Raw genomic sequence first — 23303 nt, forward strand, 5'->3', positions numbered from 1 at the left:
CACTGGGACACTCTTTACTCCTCTTCCTCGGTTCACAGAGATGTTTATTTTGGAGATGATGAGAGCATGATACAGTCAGTATAACTTCTGTTGTATCCAACTCAGCTAAAACGCAATCTCTGTACCCTTTCCTACTGCCCAGGACACCCATTTGCTCCCTTAAAGGGTAGACAGAGAGGGGGGTGGGGGCGGGGCATATGGTAGGGGGGAGGAAAGGGGAGGGGGGGCTTCTTCCGCCCGCATCCTCTTCATGATGTCACGTTTGGAGGTGGGACTGGCGGGGTGTCCAGAAATCCATTAGTTTTTCCTCAGCACATGACCAATGATAACTGTACCTGCATAAAACGGGTGAACTTGTCAAACGACAGTTGTAAGTGGGCCCGACACTGTTGTGTCTGTTGCACCCGTTTTACCTCAGCTCATACTAGGGTTAGGAGAACAGCACAACAACCTTGGAGGGCCAGCTCGTGCCTCCCTAACAGAATGGCAGGGTTCCATTCCGAGATCCCAGCCTCACATTCTGTACACTCCCGTCCTACCCCCAGCCCCACATTATATATGGGGCGGGATACTGCTCCAAAGTCCCGGTCCCACCCTGGTGCAGACACCACCCCTTTTATGTAAACGACCCTGTTCCCGAGATTTGGGTTGGGGTCATCGCTGGGGCAGTGTAGCGAAAGTCGCTTTGCACTGCATTTCAAGTGGTGGGACGGAGCATCTGGAATTTTTAGGTCGAGTTGTTTAGCTCATTTAACTGCACTGGATTGGAATCCAAATCCCACCTCTGAGTTCAAGTGCTCCAATACGCGTTAATAAATCAAACGCTTATTCACTTTGAACAGCTAATTAAAGAAAAATGAGCATTTAACCATAAAGTTATAAAGAGAAACCCATTGTGGAGAATGTTTTCTCCTGTTTAATATAAACATCTTCTTGCTTTAAATGGAGTTTCTCCTCATCATTGCAGGAGATGCTCAAAGATAAAGCTGACAATGTAATAACAGGCTCTGAAAACAACATTCAACCACTTCTTTGGAGATTGCAATCAACTGCTGAGGCGTAATGTAAAACATTAGGTAACAGCCGCACATTTTCAGTTATTTATGATTTTCCACTCTGCCTGCTTTGCTCTGCATATTTTCTTGTGTATTCTCTGGTGTTTTGCCTTGTGTAACAAGGAACCCAACCATATTCTGAGCCATTAAAAGACCAGTGCGTCAAAAATTCACAGCCCTTCTGGAAAATTCCCACCACAAATTTGGCAGGAGTGCACAGGAAGGCCCAGAAATTAGGCTTGACCCAGATAAGCCAGGCCCCGGACTAAAATTGGGATATCTGTGGAGCCTTGTAAACGCCAGAGCTTGAACATGCCCCTTAACAGCCAATTGATGCAGGATGGGTGGTGCCAGGGAATGGGGGCAGTTATTTCCTACGTCCACAGTCCTCCAAAGCACTCGTTTTTTGATCATTGGCAATACACCTGGGCACCAGACTACCAGAGAATGCCCGTGGGCCCCACCCGAGGGTCCAGGCTCAATACACAGCCTAATCCACAACGATCTCCAAAATTTGAGTGTTTTTGGCCTCTTATGATGGGAAATATATTTTCTGTTTTTTGGGGGTCCCAGAACCTCCCGAGCAGGCTGACGTCTGCTGGAATTGCAGGCCTTCTTGGGCAGGCAGGCACTAGAGATCAGCCCCTAGTGGTGCGGGCACCCACTATTGCCATGTCAATGAAAAGACCTGTTTAACCCCACAAACATTAGCTGGATCAGTGCCAGAAGTATGGGTAGTGTGTCTGAGTACATACCCCAGGGTGTATTTTGAAGATTGTGACATGGGCTGGGAATCAGCTGCTCCCGCTCCATTGCCATAATTTCACTGAAAGTACAGTGGAAATCTGCTTTCCCTGTGTAGTTGGGGTATCAGATGCATTTCCAGAAAAGTTATGGCGTCTGAGCAGCTCTGAGGAAAGTTTCAGCCAAGTCTAGTGACTAATGGGGGCGATTCTTGACTGTCAACTTTACAGTCATCAAAAAATTACTGTCTAAGAAATGCTGTTCTTGTTGGATTTTAATTTACAGGAAATATATATTTACAATCCACAGGGCATATATACAACGGCAATTTTGTTGGATTTTCATCTGAGGCTATATATACACGGCACTTGTAATCTATATGGCATATATACGCAATCCATTTAATCTATATGGCTTATATACACTGTAATTTTAATCTATGGGGCATATATACACTGCACGTATAATCTATACGGCTTACATAAGGTACTTTTCATCTATAGGGCATTTATACACGGCACTACTAATCTATAGGCCACATTTACATGGGATTTTTAATCTATAGGCAATATATACCCAGCACTTTTAATCTATAGGTGACACACACTCAGCATTTTTAATCTATAGGGCATATATATGCTGCCTGTTTAATCTATACGACTGATATACACAGCGTTTTAATCTATAGAGCATATATACATGGCATTTTTAATCTATACGATTTATATGCATGGCACTTTTAATCTATATGACTTATATACACGACATTTTTAATCTATAGCCGATATACACAGCACTTTTAATCTATGGGCGTATATACGTGACACATTTAATCTATATGGCTTATATATATGGCACGTTTAATCTATGGGCATACATACATGGCACTTCTAATCTATATGGTTTATATACATGGCACTTTTATATTATGGGGTATATAGACGACGGCACTTTTAATCCATAGGGTATACACACAGGCGTTTTAATATATATATGGTCCTAGAAAGTCGGTTGCACAACGCCTATTTTTTGGGACCTACTAAGATCCCAATATGTTGACAATTGTAAACAATTTTACAACACCAAGTTATAGTCCAGCAATTTTATTTTAAATTCACAAGCTTTCGGAGGCTACCTCCTTCCTCAGGTGAACGATGTGGAAATGAAGTCCTCGAAATGAAGTCGCATTTATAATTCACAGAACAATGCTGGTGATAACAGACAGTTTTTTCAACTGCCCGTTGCCAAGGCAATCAGTGTGCAGACAGACAGTTGTTACCTGCCAGGTCTCAGAATATACAAATCACCAAAAAAAACAACAAACAAAAAAAAACAGAGATAGAGAGGTAGAGACAGAGAAAAGACAGCAACTGACCCGTTATATTAAAAACAGATAACATTTGTTCGCTGGTGGGGTAACGTGTAGCGTGACATGAACCCAAGATCCCGGTTGAGGCCGTCCTCATGGGTGCGGAACTTGGCTATCAATTTCTGCTCGACGATTTTGCGTTGTCGTGTGTCTCGAAGGCCGCCTTGGAGTACGCTTACCCGAAGGTCGGTGGCTGAATGTCCTTGACTGCTGAAGTGTTCCCCGACTGGGAGGGAACCCTCCTGTTTGGCGATTGTTGCGCGGTGTCCGTTCATCCGTTGTCGCAGTGTCTGCATGGTCTCGCCAATGTACCATGCTCCGGGGCATCCTTTCCTGCAACGTATGAGGTAGACAACGTTGGCCGAGTCACAGGAGTATGAACCATGCACCTGGTGGGTGGTGTCCTCTCGTGTGATGGTGGTATCTGTGTCGATGATCTGGCATGTCTTGCAGAGGTTACCGTGGCAGGGTTGTGTGGTGTCGTGGACGCTGTTCTCTTGAAAGCTGGGTAATTTGCTGCGAACGATGGTCTGTTTGAGGTTGGGTGGCTGTTTAAAGGCGAGTAGTGGAGGTGTGGGGATGGCCATAGCGAGGTTCTCCGCAGCCTTCAACATGTCATCAATGACGACGAACACCTCGCTATGGCCATCCCCACACCTCCACTACTCGCCTTTAAACAGCCACCCAACCTCAAACAGACCATCGTTCGCAGCAAATTACCCAGCTTTCAAGAGAACAGCGTCCACGACACCACACAACCCTGCCACGGTAACCTCTGCAAGACATGCCAGATCATCGACACAGATACCACCATCACACGAGAGGACACCACCCACCAGGTGCATGGTTCATACTCCTGTGACTCGGCCAACGTTGTCTACCTCATACGTTGCAGGAAAGGATGCCCCGGAGCATGGTACATTGGCGAGACCATGCAGACACTGCGACAACGGATGAACGGACACCGCGCAACAATCGCCAAACAGGAGGGTTCCCTCCCAGTCGGGGAACACTTCAGCAGTCAAGGACATTCAGCCACCGACCTTCGGGTAAGCTTACTCCAAGGCGGCCTTCGAGACACACGACAACGCAAAATCGTCGAGCAGAAATTGATAGCCAAGTTCCGCACCCATGAGGACGGCCTCAACCGGGATCTTGGGTTCATGTCACGCTACACGTTACCCCACCAGCGAACAAATGTTATCTGTTTTTAATATAACGGGTCAGTTGCTGTCTTTTCTATGTCTCTACCTCTCTATCTCTGTTTTTTTTTGTTTGTTGTTTTTTTTGGTGATTTGTATATTCTGAGACCTGGCAGGTAACAACTGTCTGTCTGCACACTGATTGCCTTGGCAACGGGCAGTTGAAAAAACTGTCTGTTATCACCAGCATTGTTCTGTGAATTATAAATGCGACTTCATTTCGAGGACTTCATTTCCACATCGTTCACCTGAGGAAGGAGGTAGCCTCCGAAAGCTTGTGAATTTAAAATAAAATTGCTGGACTATAACTTGGTGTTGTAAAATTGTTTACAATTGTCAACCCCAGTCCATCACCGGCATCTCCACATCCCAATATGTTGGGCAGGAAAAGTGCGCTGCTCGCCATATTGGTGATGGAGGTTGCGCTGATGTCAGGAGTGCCCGTCAGGATCAATCAAATGGGGAAGAATTTATTCAGATTAGGGTCCTGCACTTTTTCCATTTGCGATCACCCCAGCACTTCACTTGCCATGTGCTGACCTTACACAGCGCGATGTGGCACTAACCGGCAGGAAGTTCCCTCACTAGCACCATTTCAAGGCACCTTGCAGAACGTACAGGTTAGTTGCTGGTTTCTTATTTCAGGCTGCTGGTTGACTTCTGGGTGTTTCTTGGTGTGTTTTCTGATTCTGGAAAGTTCACTTTGTCTAAGCAGAGAAAGATTTTGCTAGTGTTGTACAGTTATTGGCTGCCTCAGAAATAGTTTGGCTGCAGTCATGGGTGATCTGGTAGGGCTGCCTTTGAGGTTGGAGGAGGAGGGGGAGCAGCAAGGAAGACAGGAAAGAGCAAAAGCTGTTGGGACACGAGGGAGGAGGAGGAGGAGGGCACTACACAGGAGGTCGTACCCACAGTGGGTCTTCAGGGAGCACTTCTTCACATCGGTATTTACGGTTGAGAAATTGTAAACAATTTTACAACACTCGCCTTTAAACAGCCACCCAACCTCAAACAAACCATCGTTCGCAGCAAATTACCCAGCCTTCAGGAGAACAGCGTCCACGACACCACACAACCCTGCCACGGTAACCTCTGCAAGACATGCCAGATCATCGACACAGATACCACCATCACACGAGAGGACACCACCCACCAGGTGCACGGTTCATACTCCTGTGACTCGGCCAACGTTGTCTACCTCATACGTTGCAGGAAAGGATGCCCCAGAGCATGGTACATTGGCAAGACCATGCAGACGCTGCGACAACGGACGAACGGACACCGCGCAACAATCGCCAAAGAGGAGGGTTCTCTCCCTGTCGGGGAACACTTCAGCAGTCATGGACATTCAGCCACCGACCTTCGGGTAAGCATACTCCAAGGCGGCCTTCAAGACACACGACAACACAAAATCGTCGAGCAGAAATTGAGAGCCAAGTTCCGCACCCATGAGGACGGCCTCAACCGGGATCTTGGGTTCATGTCACACTACACGTAACCCCACCAGCGAACAAATGTTATCTGTTTTTAATATAACGGGTCATTGACTGTCTTCCTTATCTCTCTCTCTCTCTCTTTTTTTTGGGGGTTTGTATATTCGGTGGCCTTTTTAGGTGACACCTTTCTGTCTGCTCACTGTGATTGCCTTGGCAACGGGCAGTAATCACCAGGCATTGTTTTGTGATCTTAAAATGCGAAGGATTCGAAAATGTCATTTCCACACCGCCTGAGGAAGGGGAAAGCCCCCGCAAGCTTGTGGGATTAAAAATAAAATTGTTGGACTATAACTTGGTGTTGTAAAATTGTTTACAGTTGTCAACCCCAGTCCATCTCCACATCACGGTTGAGAAAGGCATGGATGTTAGGGAACTTGGGGAAATAAATAGTGATGTCTTGAGGAGTGTACATATTACAGAGAGGGAAGTGCTGGAAGTCTTAACGCACATCAAGGTAGATAAATCTCCGGGACCTGATGAAATGTATCCCAGGACGTTACGGGAGGTTAGGGAGGAAATTGCGGGTCCCCTAGCAGAGATATTTGAATCATCGACAGCTACAGGTGAGGTGCCTGAAGATTGGAGGGTAGCAAATGTTGTGCCTTTGTTTAAGAAGGGCGGCAGGGAAAAGCCTGGGAACTACAGACCGGTGAGCCTGACATCTGTAGTGGGTAAGTTGTTAGAGGGTATTCTGAAAGACAGGATCTACAGGCATTTGGAGAGGCAGGGACTGATTAGGAACAGTCAGCATGGTTTTGTGAGAGGAAAATCATGTCTCACGAATTTGATTGAGTTTTTTGAAGGGGTAACCAAGAAGATAGATGAGGGCTGTGCAGTAGACGTGGTCTACATGGACTTTAGCAAAGCCTTTGACAAGGTACCGCATGGTAAGTTGTTACATAAGGTTAAATCTCACGGGATCCAAGGTGAGGTAGCCAATTGGATACAAAATTGGATTGACGACAGAAGACAGAGGGTGGTTGTAGAGGGTTGTTTTTCAAACTGGAGGCCTGTGACCAGCGGTGTGCCTCAGGGATTGGTGCTGGGTCCGCTGTTATTTGTTATTTATATTAATGATTTGGATGAGAATTTAGGAGGCATGGTTAGTAAGTTTGCAGATGACACCAAGATTGGTGGCATTGTGGACAGTGAAGAAGGTTATCTAGGATTGCAACGGGATCTTGATAAATTGGGCCAGTGGGCCGATGAATGGCAGATGGAGTTTAATTTAGATAAATGTGAGGTGATGCATTTTGGTAGATCGAATCGGGCCAGGACCTACTCCATTAATGGTAGGGCGTTGGGGAGAGTTATAGAACAAAGAGATCTAGGAGTACAGGTTCATAGCTCCTTGAAAGTGGAGTCACAGATGGATAGGATGGTGAAGAAGGCATTCAGCATGCTTGGTTTCATTGGTCAGAACATTGAATACAGGAGTTGGGATGTCTTGTTGAAGTTGTACAAGACATTAGTAAGGCCACACTTGGAATACTGTGTACAGTTCTGGTCACCCTACTATAGAAAGGATATTATTAAACTAGAAAGAGTGCAGAAAAGATTTACGAGGATGCTACCGGGACTTGATGGTTTGACTTATAGGGAGAGGTTGGATAGACTGAGACTTTTTTCCTTGGAGAGGAGGAGGTTTAGGAGTGATCTTATAGAAGTCTATAAAATAATGAGGGGCATAGATAAGGTAGATAGTCAAAATCTTTTCCCAAAGGTAGGGAAGTCTATAACGAGGGGGCATAGATTTAAGGTGAGAGGGGAGAGATACAAAAGGGTCCAGAGGGGCAATTTTTTCACTCAAAGGGTGGTGAGTGTCTGGAACGAGCTGCTAGAGGCAGTAGTAGAGGCGGGTACAATTTTGTCTTTTAAAAAGCATTTGGACAGTTACATGGGTAAGATGGGTATAGAGGGATATGGGCCAAGTGCAGGCAATTGGGACTAGCTTAGTGGTATAAACTGGGCGACATGGACATGTTGGGCCGAAGGGCCTGTTTCCATGTTGTAAACATCTATGATTCTACATGAACTTTACTCAGGAACAATGTATGAGGCGCCTTCACTTCACCAAGGAGGATGTAGCTGAGCTAAGTCACCCGCTTAATCTATAGGGTAGACACACTAAGGTGTAAAATACACCAAGAAAAACCCAGAAGTTAACCTGCATGGGTTAATCAAGGACAGTCAGCATGGATTTGTTAAGGGAAGGTCGTGTCTGACTAACTTGATTGAATTTTTTGAGGAGGCAACAAGGAGGTCGATAAGGGTAATGCATTTGATGTAGTCTACATGGTTTTAGCAAGGCTTTTGACAAGGTCCCACATGGCAGACTGGTCAAAAAAGTAAAAGCTCATGGGATTCAAGGGAAAGTGGCCAGTTGGATCCAAAATTGGCTCAGTGGCAGGGAGCAAAGGGTAATGGTTGAACATAAGAAATAGGAGCAGGAGTAGGCCAATCGGCCCCTCGAGCCTGCTCCGCCATTCAATAAGATCTGATCCTAACCTCAAATCTAAATTCATGTCCAATTTCCTGCCCACTCCCCGTAACCCCTAATTCCCTTTACTTCTAGGAAACTGTCTATTTCTGTTTTAAATTTATTTAATGATGCAGCTTCCACAGCTTCCTGGGGCAGAAAATTCCACAGACCTACTACCCTCTGAGTGAAGAAGTTTCTCCACATCTCAGTTTTGAAAGAGCAGCCCCTTATTCTAAAATTATGCCCCCTAGTTCTAGTTTCACCCATCCTTGGGAACATCCTTACCGCATCCACCCGATCAAGCCCCTTCACAATCTTATATGTTTCAATAAGATCGCCTCTCATTCTTCTGAACTCCAATGAGTAGAGTCCCAATCTACTCAACCTCTCCTCATATGTCCGCCCCCTCAACCCCGGGATTAACCGAGTGAACCTTCTTTGTACTGCCTCGAGAGCAAGTATGTCTTTTCTTAAGTATGGAGACCAAAACTGTATGCAGTATTCCAGGTGCGGTCTCACCAATACCTTATATAACTGCAGCAATACCTCCCTGTTTTTATATTCAATCCCCCTAGCAATAAAAGCCAACATTCCGTTGGCCTTCTTGATCACCTGCTGCACCTGCATACTAACTTTTTGATTTTCTTGCACAAGGACCCCCAGATCCCTTTGTACTGCAGTACTTTCCAGTTTCTCGCCATTAAGATAATAACTTGCTCTCTGATTTTTCCTGCCAAAGTGCATAACCTCGCATTTTCCAATATTGTACTGCATCTGCCAAATCTCCGCCCACTCACCCAGCCTGTCTATATCCCCTTGTAGGTTTTTTATGTCCTCCTCACTCTCCACTTTCCCTCCCATCTTTGTATCATCTGCAAACTTTGATATGTTACACTCGGTCCCCTCCTCTAAATCATTAATATAGATTGTAAAGAGTTGGGGACCCAGCACCAACCCCTGCGGAACACCACTGGCCACTGGTTGCCAGTCCGAGAATGAACCATTTATCCCAACTCTCTGCTTCCTGTTCGATAACCAATCCTCCACCCATGCCAGAATATTACCCCCAATCCAGTGATTCTTTATCTTGAGCAATAATCTTTTATGTGGCACCTTGTCGAATGCCTTCTGGAAGTCTAAATACACTACGTCCACTGGTTCCCCTTTATCCACCCTGTATGTTATGTCCTCAAAGAACTCAAGCAAATTTGTCAGACATGACTTCCCTTTCATAAAGCCATGCTGACTTTGTCCTATTAAATTATGTTTATCCAAATGTTCCGCTACTGTCTCCTTAATAATAGACTCCAAAATTTTACCCACCACAGATGTTAGGCTAACTGGTCTATAATTTCCAGCCTTCTGCCTACTACCCTTTTTAAATAAGGGTGTTACATTAGCAGTTTTACAATCTGCCGGGACCTTTGCCGAGTCCAGAGAATTTTGGAAAATTATTACCAAAGCATCCACAATCCCTACTGCCACTTCCCTCAAGACCCTAGGATGTAAGCTATCAGGTCCAGGGGATTTATCCGCCTTGAGTCCCATTAATTTACTGAGTACCAATTCCTTAGTGATTTTAATCATATTTAGCTCCTCCCCCCCTAGAGCCCCCTATTTGTCCAGTGCTGGGATATTCTTAGTGTCCTCTACCGTAAAGACTGAAACAAAATATTTGTTCAGCATTTTTGCCATCTCCATGTTTCATAAGAACATAAGAAATAGGAGCAGGAGTAGGCCAATCGGCCCCTCGAGCCTGCTCCGCCATTCAATAAGATCATGGCTGATCTGATCCCAACCACAAATCTAAAGAACACAAGAAGTAGGAGCAGGACCCGGCCACTCAGCCCCTGGGCCCTCTCAGCCACCCACAGGGCATTGACCGATCCGAACTCAGCTTCATGTCCAATTTCCTGCCCGCTCCCCATAACCCCTAATTCCCTTTACTTCTAGAAAACTGTCTATTTCTGTTTTAAATTTATCTAATGATGTAGCTTCCACAGCTTCCTGGGGCAGCAAATTCCACAGACCTACTACCCTCTGAGTGAAGAAGTTTCTCCTCATCTCAGTTTTGAAAGAGCAGCCCCTTATTCTAAGATTATGCCCCCTAGTTCTAGTTTCACCCATCTTTGGGAACATCCTTACTGCATCCACCCGAGCAAGCCCCTTCACAATCTTATATGTTTTAATAAGATCGCCTCTCATTCTTCTGAACTCCAATGAGTAGAGTCCCAATCTACTCAATCTCTCCTCATATGTCCGCCCCCTCATCCCCGGGATTAACCGAGTGAACCTTCTTTGTACTGCCTCGAGAGCAAGTATGTCTTTTCTTAAGTGTGGACACCAAAACTGTATGCAGTATTCCAGGTGTGGTCTCACCAATACCTTATATAACTGCAGCAATACCTCCCTGTTGTTATATTCTATCCCCCTAGCAATAAAAGCTAACATTCCGTTGGCTTTCTTGATCACCTGCTGCACCTGCATACCAACTTTTTGATTTTCTTGCACTAGGACCCCCAGATTCCTTTGTACTGCAGTACTTTCCAGTCTCTCGCCATTAAGAAAATAACTTGCTCTCTGATTTTTCCTGCCAAAGTGCATAACCTCACATTTTCCAATATTATATTGCATCTGCCAAATCTCCGCCCACTCACCCAGCCTGTCTATATTCCCTTGCAGGTTTTTTATGTCCTCCTCACTCTCTACTTTCCCTCCCATCTTTGTATCATCTGCAAATTTTTACATGTTGCACTCGGTCCCCTCCTCCAAATCGTTAATATAGATTGTAAAGAGTTGGGGACCCAGCAACGACCCCTGTGGAACACCACTGGTTACTGGTTGCCAGTCCGAGAATGAACCATTTATCCCAGCTCTCTGCCTCCTGTTCGATAACCAATCCTCCACCCATGCCAGAATATTACCCCCAATCCTGTGATTTTTTATCTTAAGTAATAATCGTTTATGTGGCACCTTGTCGAATGCCTTCTGGAAGTCTAAATACACTACGTCCACTGGTTCCCCTTTATCCACCCTGTACGTTATATCCTCAAAGAACTCAAGCAAATTTGTCAGACATGACTTCCCCTTCATAAAGCCATGCTGACTTTGTCCTATTAAATTATGCTTATCTAATTGTTCCATTACTGTCTCCTTAATAATAGACTCCAAAATTTTACCCACCACAGATGTTAGGCTAACTGGCCTATAATTTCCAGCCTTCTGCCTACTACCCTTTTTAAATAAGGGTGTTACATTAGCAGTTTTCCAATCTGCCGGGACCTCTCCCGAGTCCAGGGAATTTTGGAAAACTATCACCAAAGCATCCACAATCCCAACTGCCACTTCCCTCAAGACCCTAGGATGTAAGCCATCAGGTCCAGGGGATTTATCCGCTTTGAGTCCCATTATTTTACTGAGTACCATCTCCTGAGTGATTTTAATCGTATTTAGCTCCTCCCCCCATAGAGCCCCCTGTTTGTCCAGTGTTGGGATATTCTTGGTGTCCTCTACCGTAAAGACTGAAACAAAATATTTGTTCAGCATTTTTGCCATCTCCATGTTTCCCACCATTAATTTCCCGGTCTCATCCTCTAAGGGACCTACGTTTGCCTTAGCCACCCTTTTTCTTTTCATATAACTATAGAAACTCTTGCTATCTGTTTTTATATTTTTTGCTAATTTCTTTTCATAATCTAACTTCCCTTTCTTAATCAATCCTTCAGTTACTTTTTGCTGTCTTTTGAAGACTTCCCAATCTTCTATCCTCCCACTAAGTTTGGCTACCTTATATGTCCTTGTTTTTAGTCGGATACTATCCTTGATTTCTTTACTTAGCCACGGATGGCTGTCATTTCTTTTACACCCTTTTTTCCTCAGTGGAATATTTTTTTTTTGAAAGTTGTAAAATAACTCCTTAAATGAACACCACTGTTCATGTACCGTCTTACCCTTTAATCTATTTTCCCAGTCCACTTTAATCAATTCCGCTCTCATACCATCATAGTCTCCTTTATTCAAGCTCAGTACGCTTGTTTGAGAACCAACCTTCTCACCCTCTAATTGGATATGGAATGTAACCATGTTATGGTCACTCATTCCAAGGGGATCCTTAACTAGGACATTATTAATTAATCCTGGCTCATTACACAGGACCAGGTCCAAGGTTGCTTGCCCCCTTGTAGGATCAGTTACATACTGCTCAAGAAATCCCTCCCTAATACACTCAATAAACTCTTCCTCAAGGCTGCCCTGCCCAATTTGATTTGTCCAGTTAATATGATAGTTAAAATCCCCCATAATTATAGCTGTTCCCTTATTACATGCCCCGACTATTTCCTGATTAATACTTCTTCCAGCAGAGTTGCAACTATTAGGAGGCCTATATACTACGCCCACTAGTGTTTTTTCCCCCTTACCTCTACCCAAACTGTTTCATTATCCTGATCCTTTGTCCCAATATCATTTCTCTGTATTACAGTGATTCCTTCCTTTATTAACATAGCCACCCCACCTCCCCTTCCTTCCTGTCTGTCCTTCCTGATTGTTAAATACCCTGGCATATTTAATTCCCAGTCGTTGTCACCCTACAGCCATGTTTCTGTAATGGCCACAAGATCATATCCATACGTAGTTATTTGTGCCGTTAACTCGTCCATTTTGTTACAAATGCTACGTGCATTCAGATAAAGAACTTTCAAATATGTTTTGTGACACTTAGTTCCTGCTTTTTCCTTTTTTAACACTTTACCTTTTACTCCATACCTTCTGTCCCTTCCTGACACGCTTTCCTCTGTCTCCCTGCTCAGGTTCCCAACCCCCTGCCACAGCTTTGATGCTGGGTTAATCGCCTTACGCCTTCTAGTTTTTATTTTATCTGTCGTGCCTAAAGTACACTTTCTTTCCGCTGCTCTACGCTTTTCCCTTTCACTTGTTCTTGAACAACTGTTTGTATTATTTGTATTGTAGATTTCCCCTGGGCCTTCCCCTCTCTTGCTGCTCTCAATTTTATTCCCTTCTGACTCCCCGCTCAGGTTCCCATCCCCCTGCCACTCTAGTTTAAACCTTCCCCAACAGCACTAGCAAACACCCCCGTGAGGGCATTGGTCCCGGTCCTGCTCGGGTGTAACCCGTCCCGCTTGTACAGGTCCCACCTTCCCCAGAACCGGTCCCAATGTCCCAGGAATCTAAATCCCTCCCTCCTACACCATCCCTGCAGCCACGCATTCATCCTGTCTATTCTCCTGTTCCTATACTCACTAGCACGTGGCACCGGTAGTAATCCTGAGATCACTACCTTTGAAGTCCTGCTTTTTAATTTATCTCCTAACTCCTTAAATTCACCTTGCAGGACCCCATCCCTTTTTTTACCTATGTCGTTGGTACCAATATGGACCACGACTACTGGTTGTTCACCCTCCCCCTCCAGAATGCCCTGCAGCCGCTCCGTGACATCCTTGACCCTAGCACCAGGGAGGCAACATACCATCCTGGAGTCACGTTTGCGGCCGCAGAAACGCCTATCTGTTCCCCTTACAATTGAATCCCCTATCACTATAGCCCTGCCACTCTTCTTCCTCCCCTCCTGTGCAGCAGAGCCACCCGTGGTGCCCCGAACCTGGCTCTTGCTGCTTTCCCCTGATAAGCCATCTCCCCCAACAGTATCCAAAGCAGAATTTCTGTTTGAGAGGGAGATGGCCCCAGGGGACTCTTGCTCTACCTGCCTAGTCCTTTTTCTCTGCCTGGCGGTCACCCATTTCCTTTCTGCCTGCGTAATCTTTACCTGCGGTGTGACCACCTCACTGAACGTGCTATCCACGACAGTCTCAGCATCGCGGATGCTCCACAGTGAATCCACCCGCAGCTCCAGCTCCGAAATGCGGTTAGCCAGTAGCTGCAGCTGGACACACTTCCTGCACACATGGTCGCCAGGGACACTGGTAGTGTCCATGACTTCCCACATAGTGCAGGAGGAGCATATCACGGGTGCGAGCTCTGCTGCCATGACTTGCCTTCGACTCTCAGACTCTCCTCCCGCTCTAGGTCTCCCCTTTTATACTGTGCTCACCTCTCAGACTCTCCTGCCTCACCTGCGACGTCGCACAGTAGTTTTCTCTTGTTGCAGGTCTGCTGCTGCTTTTATTCCCCAATCTCAGTCTTCTACTCTCAGGTCCACTGCCACTCTGGGGAAAAAGTTAGGAAAAGCGAGGCAAAGCAGCACCTCCTTCCCCCACTTCACCGAACTCCCACATGTACCAAACTCTCAGCAGCTCACACTGTGTTTTCCGCACACCGTGCTGTCGCACTGACAGGCCCCTGTATTTCTACAGTTTGTAACTCAGATGAGTCAGGCCTGCCCCACCTTCAAGTACCAGTTTAATCTAGCTAACCAATTAACTTGCTACAGCAGCTCTCTCTGCTGAAGCCTGACAGAAACTTAAAAATTTAAACTTTAAAATTGAACTTAAACAGTTGAAGCAATATGCACTAGCTTTAAAGAGATTAACCCTTAAACTCCCACACGTACCAAACTCTCAGCAGCTCACACTCTGTTGTCCTCACACCGTGAGGTTGACGGGTGTTTTTGCGACTGGAGGCTGTTTCCAGTGGGGTTCCGCAAAGTTCAGTACTAAGTCCCTTGCTTTTTGTGGTGTATATTAATGACTTGGACTTGAATGTGGGGCTTGATCAAGAAATTTGCAGATGATGCAAAAATTGGCCGTGTGGTTGATAGTGAGGAGGAAAGCTGTAGACTGCAGGAAGATATCAATGGACTGGTCAGGTGGGCAGAAAAGTGGCAAATGGAATTCAGTCTGGAGAAGTGTGAGGTAATGCATTTGGGGAGGGCAAACAAGGCAAGGGAATACACAATAAATGGGAGGATACTGAGAGGCATAGAAGAACAAAGGGACCTTGGAGTGCATGTCCACAGATCCCTGAAGGTAGCAGGTGGTTAAAAAGGCATACAGGAAGTATCCCTTATTAGCCGAGGCATATAATATAACAGCAGGGAGGTTATGCTAGAATTGTATTAAATATTGGTTAGGCCACAGCTTGAGTACTGCATACAGTTCTGGTCATCACATTACAGGAAAGATGTAATTGCGCTAGAGAGGGATTTACAAGGATGTTGCCAGGGCTGGAGAATTTTAGCTATGAGAAAAGATTGGATAGGCTAGGTTTGTTTTCTTTGTACCAAAGGAGACTGAGGGGAGATTTAATTGAGGTATACAAAATTATGATGGGACTAGATAGAGTGAATAGGGAGGACTTATTTCGCTTAGCAGAGGGACCAGTGACCAGGGGGCATAGATTTAAAGTAATTAGTAGAAGGATTAGAGGGGACCTGAGGAGAAATCTTTTCACCCAGAGGGTGGTGGGGGTCTGGAACTCACTGCCTGAAAGGGTGGTAGAAACCCTCAACTCATTTTAAAAATACTTGGATGTGCACCTGAAGTGCCATGACCTACAGGGCTACGGACCAAATGCTGGAAAGTGGGATTAAGCTGGATAGCTCTCTTTCGGCCAGCACAGACACGATGGGCCGAATGGCCTCTTTCTGTTCCATAACTTTCTATGATTCTATGCTACAGCCACATCTCACAGTTCCCAGTACTTTTGCAGCTGGGAGGTCACTGAGGTTCCCTACACCAACTGGAACACCTACATCACCTTCCCCATGGACAGAGAGAAGCAGGAGGAGAGAGCATTAGACTTTGTACAAGATGTTAAAGACTGCACACAACCCCATGCATGCTTCCTATAACCAGCCTGGCACCTTCTTCAGTCGAAAGGGATTCTACTCCCTCAGCGCACAGCTGGTTTGCGACCACAGACAGCATATCAGCTCACTATCCTGGCAGCAGTCACAAGAGCAAGCCTACAATGAGAGCCATGCTGCCACAGGAAACATCATCGAGCGGACAATCAGCGTGCTCAAGCAATGCTTCCGTGGTCTGCACCATTCAATGGGAGCTTTTCAGTACACCTTGAGCACCGTCTGCTGCACCATCATAAGGGACCAGCCTTTACCGCCACCTGGGTAGCAACAAATACAGGAGGAGGAAGAGTGGGGAAGAGAGGCAACGACCACCAGAACCCCCATCTTCCAGAGCTCTCAGACACCAGCTCATGGAGGAATGCTTCACCTAAATCAGCCCTCCCCTTCCCCAATACACTAACAATCCCACAGTCCTATCACTAACGTCCTTACTACCACTCTCCCATTGTCTTCCTTCACTCCAGAGTTTTGGATCTTCACCACAAAGATAAACACCAATGCCAAATCCACAATAAAACATTTTTTTAGCAATCAATTCAATTACATCTCTGTGATAGTTTACAGAAACAATTAAGAATTCCCCTTGTGCCAACCTTTAGTGCCTGTGTTGTGTGTTGTGTGTTCCTTTCCCTATCCTGATACTCCTACACCGTGTTTCCCCAGTGGCTGCAGCCTGGGAGGTGGGAGGCTGCTGAGTTTCCATGGAAGACACTTCAGATGGCCTTGGAGGGCGACCTCGAGCAGCTCTGAGCCTAGAGGGACCAGATGCAGAATTCAGCCTCACGGCCTGGGCCAGGGCAGTCCGGCCCAGCTGGCTGTGTGGCACTGACATGGGCACTGGTGGAGTGGGTGTTGGGGGAGCAAACATGCTGTGATCCTAAGAGAGGACAGCAGGTGCCACTCCCATAGAGCCATGGCCACTCTCCTGGGACTGGGCTCAGCACTCCTATGGCTCTGCCTGCGAACAGAGTGCAGGATTATTTGGAGGCCCCTGTCGATATTGGCCCCCAGAGGCAAGATGGCAGCCATCCGAGATTTCATGGTAGCATTGTGAGCAATCATGGAAGCTGTCAGAGCTGTCAGCAGAGGCTCCATCGTAGTAGGTTCCATCGTGGTGGGCGCCACTGTGGTGTTGATGGAGCTGACTGCTCGGTCCATGTTGAAGAGAATGGTCTCCATGCTCTGTGCGAAGCCTTGACACAAGTTGGAGCTGGATCCTCCGTGACATTGTGCGCAAGCTGTCCGGCAGGCTGCACAGTGCATCCAGCATTTTCCCATTAGCCTTCTTTGGTACCCTGGGCCCTCGAAGTCAGTATCTGAGTCTTCTGCAGCAGAGCTAGTCTCACCCTCCTGCGAGCTGGCACCTGTGACATCTTATTCCCTTGCCCTAGCTCCTGCGCATTTGTGCCCAATGAGTCACCACATGTAGACACCTCCTCTAGCCGAGCCTCTAAAGTACGCATGGTGCCAATATCTGAGCTGATGCTTGCAAGGGTTAGATCGAGTGATAATGCATCTTCAGGAATGCTGGGCACCTCTTGCTCCACTGGCTGAGGGGCGTTGACATTCTCAGCAGCTAAAATGAAAGAAAGGATCAAGGGTTAGCTTGTGGTGTGAAGGGAAAGCAGAGAGAAGTGGCAGGTAAAAGCATCTGCAGCTTGTCATGCAGAATGAGTGGGTGAGGTGGAAGTCAGAAGAGACAAAGAGGCTAAGGTGTGAAGAAACCCTGCCCGACATCTCCTTCAGCATTGCCAGTCACCACGGCCTCAACTCTGACCCTTCCCATGATTGCCAGGACGTTCTCTACAAGGGGGTAGAGAGTGTACAGACGGGCTTTTGCTTCTCTGGTGGCAGCCTGCTGCCTGGTGTCAAGTGCCACATACTCCTGCAGGAAAGAGTAAAGTTTGTTAGAGTTTTGTGAGGTGTTTGGAGAGTGTAGCTGTCATGGTAGAATAGTTGATTGTCAGTGTGAGATTTGAATTGTGGGTAAGTGAGGGTTGTAATAGTGGTGAGTGTGAGCATGATGAGAAGGAGGTGCAGTGAAGTCGAGGACAAGATACAGACAGAGATCAGGAGCTGCGGATACAGAGAATGGGGGCTCCGGATGCAGGCATCTTTAAAGGGGGACATGGTGGTAGGAAAGACCATAAAAAGACAAATGAAGTTCTGGATTTTATACACAGGGACATCGAATGTAAAAGCAAGGAAGTGATCTTGAATTTGTAGAAGAGATTGGTGAGGCCATAGTTGGAGTATTGCGTGCAGTTCTGGGCACCCCATTGTAGGAAGGATATTAGAGCCATGGAAAGGGCGCAGTGAAAATTCTCTAGATGATACCAGGAATGAGTGGTTATAATTATGGAGAAAGGCTCAAAAAATAGACTGAAACAGAGGGATTAAGGGGAAGTTGAATAGAGATTTTCAAAATTACGGAAGGGTTTTTGAGAGTAAATGGTGAAAGATTAAGGGGAAGATTAACTCGTGGCCTGGAAGCCAACAGGAGGTGTCAGGGCCTGCAAAGATCATGCAGTTTGGGGTGGGGCGGTGGGGATCCTGGTTGTGAGAGGGGGAACCTGGGATCCCGGGGGTGAGGCTGGGGGGGAAATCTGAGGGTGAGGGGGTGAGGCTGGGATGGGGGGAGCCTGTGGTGAGGGGGAGCTTTGGGTGAGGGCAGTAGGAGCCTGGGGGAGCCTTTGGGTAAGGCTAGGGGTGGGGGGCTGTCATGGAGTGGGTGCAGCCTAGGGTGAGGGTGTGTTTCTGGGGTACAGGAGTCCATGGGGGATAGCCTGGGGATGGGAGTGGGGGGAGCCTGGGGTGGGGGGAGCTTGGGGGCGGGGGGTGGGAGTGGGGGGAGCCTGGGGGTGAGGTGGGGAGAGCCTGGGGTGGGGAGTTGGGGGGAGCCCAAACTTTCTTTACACTGCTCAGAGCCCCACAAAGATATATTTTAAACTTACATGACAGTGCCGCTGTGTGTGTCCACCAGGTTTTACTAAGAGCGTCCGTGGTGGACGTTCTGCTCAGTAGCCTTGTTAAAATGACCTATATGTGACTCTGGACCCACAGCAATGTGGTTGATTCTTAATTGCCCTCTGAAATGGCCTAGCAAGTCACTCAGTTGTAAAATCTCACTAAAAAAAGTCACAATAAGAATAAAACCGGACGGACCACCCGGCATCGGACCACTAGGCACCGGACACGACAAAGGCAAACCAAGCCCAGTCGACCCTGCAAAGTCCTCCTCACTAACATCTGGGGACTTGTGCCAAAATTGGGAGAGCTGTCCCACAGACCAGTCAAGCAACAGCCTGACATAGCCATACTCACAGAAACATACCTTTCAGCCAATGTCCCAGACTCTTCCATCACCATCCCTGGGTATGTCCTGTCTCACCGGCAGGACAGACCTACCAGAGGTGGCGGTACAGTGATATACAGTCAGGAGGGAGTGGCCCTGGGAGTCCTCAACATTGACTCTGGACCCATGAAATCTCAAGGCATCAGGTCAAACATGGGCAAGGAAACCTCCTGCTGATTACCACCTACCGCCCCCCCTCAGCTGATGAATCAGTCCTCCTCCATGTTGAACACCACTTGGAGGAAGCACTGAGGGTAGTAAGGGCACAGAATGTACTCTGGGTGGGGGACTTCAATGCCCATCACCAAGAGTGGCTCAGTAGCACCACTACTGACCGAGCTGGCTGAGTCCTAAAGGACATAGCTGCTAGACTGGGCCTGCGGCAGGTGGTGAGTGAACCAACACGAGGGAAAAACTTACTTGACCTCGTCCTCACCAATCTACCTGTCGCAAATGCATCTGTCCATGACAGTATTGGTAGGAGTGACCACCGCACAGTCCTCGTGGAGATGAAGTCTTCACACTGAGGACACCATCCAACGTGTTGTGTGGCACTACCACCATGCTAAATGGGATAGATTCAGAACAGATCGACCAGCTCAAAACTGGGCATCCATGAGGCGCTTTGGGCCATCAGCAGCAGTAGAATTGTATTCCAGCACAATCTGTAACCTCATGGCCCGGCATATTCCTCACTCTACCATTACCAACAAGCCAGGGGATCAACCCTGGTTCAATGAGGAGTGTAGAAGAGCGTGCCAGGAGCAGCACCAGATGTACCTAAAAATGAGGTGCCAACCTGGTGAAGCTACAACTCAGGACTACATGCATGCTAAACAGCAGAAGCAACATGCTATAGACGGAGCTAAGTGATTCCACAACCAACGGATCAGATCAAAGCTCTGCAGTCCTGCCACATCCAGTCGTGAATGGTGGTGGACAATTAAACAACAAGTAAAAAGAACTAGTGATAACTATCAACCTGTGATCTTCAGCTGCCTTGCACTTCAACGCAGTTTATAATTTTTTTCTAATGCAATCCTTAATTTCTTGTTCTCCTTGTATGATTGTGAAATGTGAGGTTCATTTCTAGAGAGGTGGAATTGAAAAGCAGAGAAGTTATGTTAAATTTGTATTGAATCTTGGTTAGACCACACTTGGACTACTGTGAACATTTCTATGTCTCCATATTATAAAAAGGATATAGAGGCACTGGAGAAGGTGCAAAAAAGATTTATTAGGATGATGCTGAGAGGTTATACCTATCAGGAAAGGCTGAATTGGCTGGGACTCTTTTCTCTTGAAAGGAGAAGACTGAGTGGTGACCTGATAGAGGTCTTTAAGATAATGAAAGGGTTCGATAGGGTAGATGTAGAGAAAATATTTCCACTTGCGGTGGAGACCAGAACTAGAGGTCATAAATATAAGATAGTCACTAATAAATCCAATAGGGAGTTCAGAAGAAACTTGTTTACCCAGATGGTGGTTAGAATGTGGAACTCGCTACCACAAGGAGTAGTTGAGGTGAATAGCATAGATGCATTTAAGGGGAAGCTCGATTAGCACTTGGGGGAGAAAGGAATAGAAGGATATGTTGATGGGGTTAGATGAAGAAGGGTGGGAGGAGGCTCTTTTGGAGCATAAACACTGGCATGGACCTGTTGGGTCTAATGGCCTGTTTCTGTGCTGTACGTTCTATGTAATTCTATGTAAGTGTGGAATTTAGAACATTAAGTTTGTTTGTAATTGAATTAGTGATAAAACTAATAACTGCTTTTGTTTGGTGGCAGGATATCCTTAGGCAATCCAAGAAGGACCGTGTATCAGAGTTTACCCCACTGGCTCCTGCTCAGACTTCCATCTACACAAGCAACATCCATAGGTCCCATCAACCTACAAAGTCTGTTTCTGCTCCAAATTCTATGAAGGTGATGCATACGTATTGGACAGAGGATGATTATTGTAACAATCCATCACTGTTTGACTATTCTGGTAATCACTGCCCTTCCAATGCACGCTGCACTTTTGCTGGATCTGGTTTGGAAACTGCAGTCTAGCCTAGGGAATATCGCCTTTGAATCCTGTCGTTTTGAGCTTAATCACTCCTGTTTTAGCAAGACTGCCACAGTAAAGACTTGAGAGATCTTTTTTGACTCCAGAAGGTTCAAGTATCCATTAAGAACTTGAATAAGACATCCTGCATTCTGTCTGGGCCAGTCAGTTCCACCTGATGAAGTGAAACAAAATACACAGTCTGGTACTGTGTAGCTGGTACTATTACATTACTTTATTGTCCTATCCTATTCCTTATGATGCTGCTTTGTCATCCAGTAATACTCAAACCTGTGTGATTCATCCGACAATCCAATCATCAAATTATCAGCAAGTTACATCAACAAAAGGAAAGTCTGCCAGTAATCAATGTGTCTATTAATGTTCCTTTATACTCTACTCCTTTAATAAAGCTCTCGTTATTTGGCTTTCTATGTAAAAAATCCTGTGCATAAACAATGTTTCAAAAAATATACTCCTGCACTTTTCTTTGTTCACCTATCGTTCTATGGTTCTATCGTAACTGGTGAAACCAGTTCATATCCGCAGCAGGTGAAACTGGTAGGCTGAGACCTTGGGTCAATTTTAACCCACCCCGCCAGCAGGAATGGGGTAAGGTACATTGTGACTTTTCGCTCAGTCCTGTTGGAATTGTGTTGGCCACCATTTTAACTGCTCACTGCAGACAGGTGATTGATATGCCCTCCAGGAGCCTCATGAATTTATGCAAACTGGGGTCCCATTATGTCAATGGGACCTGATGGCATTTTAACCCAGGCCTGAGCGTGGAATCTGTCATGGCTTTCCCATCAGGTTGGCCCTCCAAGGTAAGTGGAAATCTTTGTGAGCCAGAAGGACCCCTTGTTTTGTCACAGTCTGTTAAAGTGGTTCAGAGATTCTCAAGCTAGTTTAAAATGCCTGGTTACTGCACCACTAATTCACATCTTCAGGCTGAGTTTATTCATTGTCTAGAATTACAATGATGATCAAAGCTGCAGACAGCTTGAAAGCCTGGTTCAGGGAGGGCAGCAATGTTACTTTTCCATTCTGATTCAACAACATCAACTTGCCTTTATACAGCACCGTCAACGTAGTAAAACATCCCAAGGCACTTCACAGGACCATTATCAGACAAAATTTGACACTGGAGCCACATAAGGAGATATTAGGACAGGTGAAAAGTAGAAGAGCAGATTAAAAAGAAGACCCCTAACCAGAAGGCCACAGGGTGAGGGTAACCCTAATCCTAACCATAACCCACCTGTCGACCTCAAAGTCTAAATTCAAAAATACTAAAAAAAACAACAGTAACATTAACCACAATGCCCCAACCTTAAAGCCCTAAGCTCCTAATGCAAAATCTTAAACCCTACCCTTGCCGATGGGTTGCCTCGAATTCCACGCGCTCTCATTTTTGTTAATAGTCTCTTATACGGAACATTATCTAATGCCTTCTGGAAGTCCATATAAATAACGTCCATAGACAATCCCTTATCTACCACATTAGCTATCTCTTCAAAAAATTCAACTAGGTTCGTTCGTCATGATTTACTTTTTACAAACCCATGCCATGATCCTTAAATGTAAGAAATTAGGAACTGATGTCCTGTCATACATGTCAAACCATTTTTTGTATAAAGAGGAACAAGTAGCAATTGCCCAAATTAGCAAGATATGAAAAGACTACAATAAGGGTACTTTCTAAATGGTAAAAAGTTAAAAACAGTGGATGTCCAAAGGGACTTAGGGGTTCAGATACATAGATCATTGA

The 23303-nt window shown here is 46.0% G+C and overlaps 1 protein-coding gene across 12 annotated transcripts in view; it reads left to right on the forward strand.

Annotated features, from left to right (window-relative positions):
• The window catches only part of atp11a (ATPase phospholipid transporting 11A), a 292743-nt gene extending 270740 nt beyond the window's left edge, over positions 1 to 22003 (forward strand). For 5 of the 12 annotated variants that reach the window (XM_067986665.1, XM_067986669.1, XM_067986666.1 and 2 more), the window contains one exon: positions 21271 to 22003. In XM_067986665.1, the coding sequence (XP_067842766.1) occupies positions 21271 to 21537 (267 nt within the window). In that variant the 3' untranslated portion in view covers positions 21538 to 22003. Of the gene's footprint in view, positions 1 to 967; positions 1077 to 5364; positions 5451 to 5579; positions 6145 to 21270 lie in introns of those variants that run through there. The other 7 variants (XM_067986673.1, XM_067986676.1, XM_067986671.1 and 4 more) reach the window with 6 other exon arrangements.
• The last annotated feature ends 1300 nt before the right edge of the window (positions 22004 to 23303 follow it).

The sequence above is a fragment of the Heptranchias perlo genome, chromosome 6 (genome assembly GCF_035084215.1).
Source record: "Heptranchias perlo isolate sHepPer1 chromosome 6, sHepPer1.hap1, whole genome shotgun sequence".
NCBI lineage: Eukaryota > Metazoa > Chordata > Chondrichthyes > Hexanchiformes > Hexanchidae > Heptranchias > Heptranchias perlo.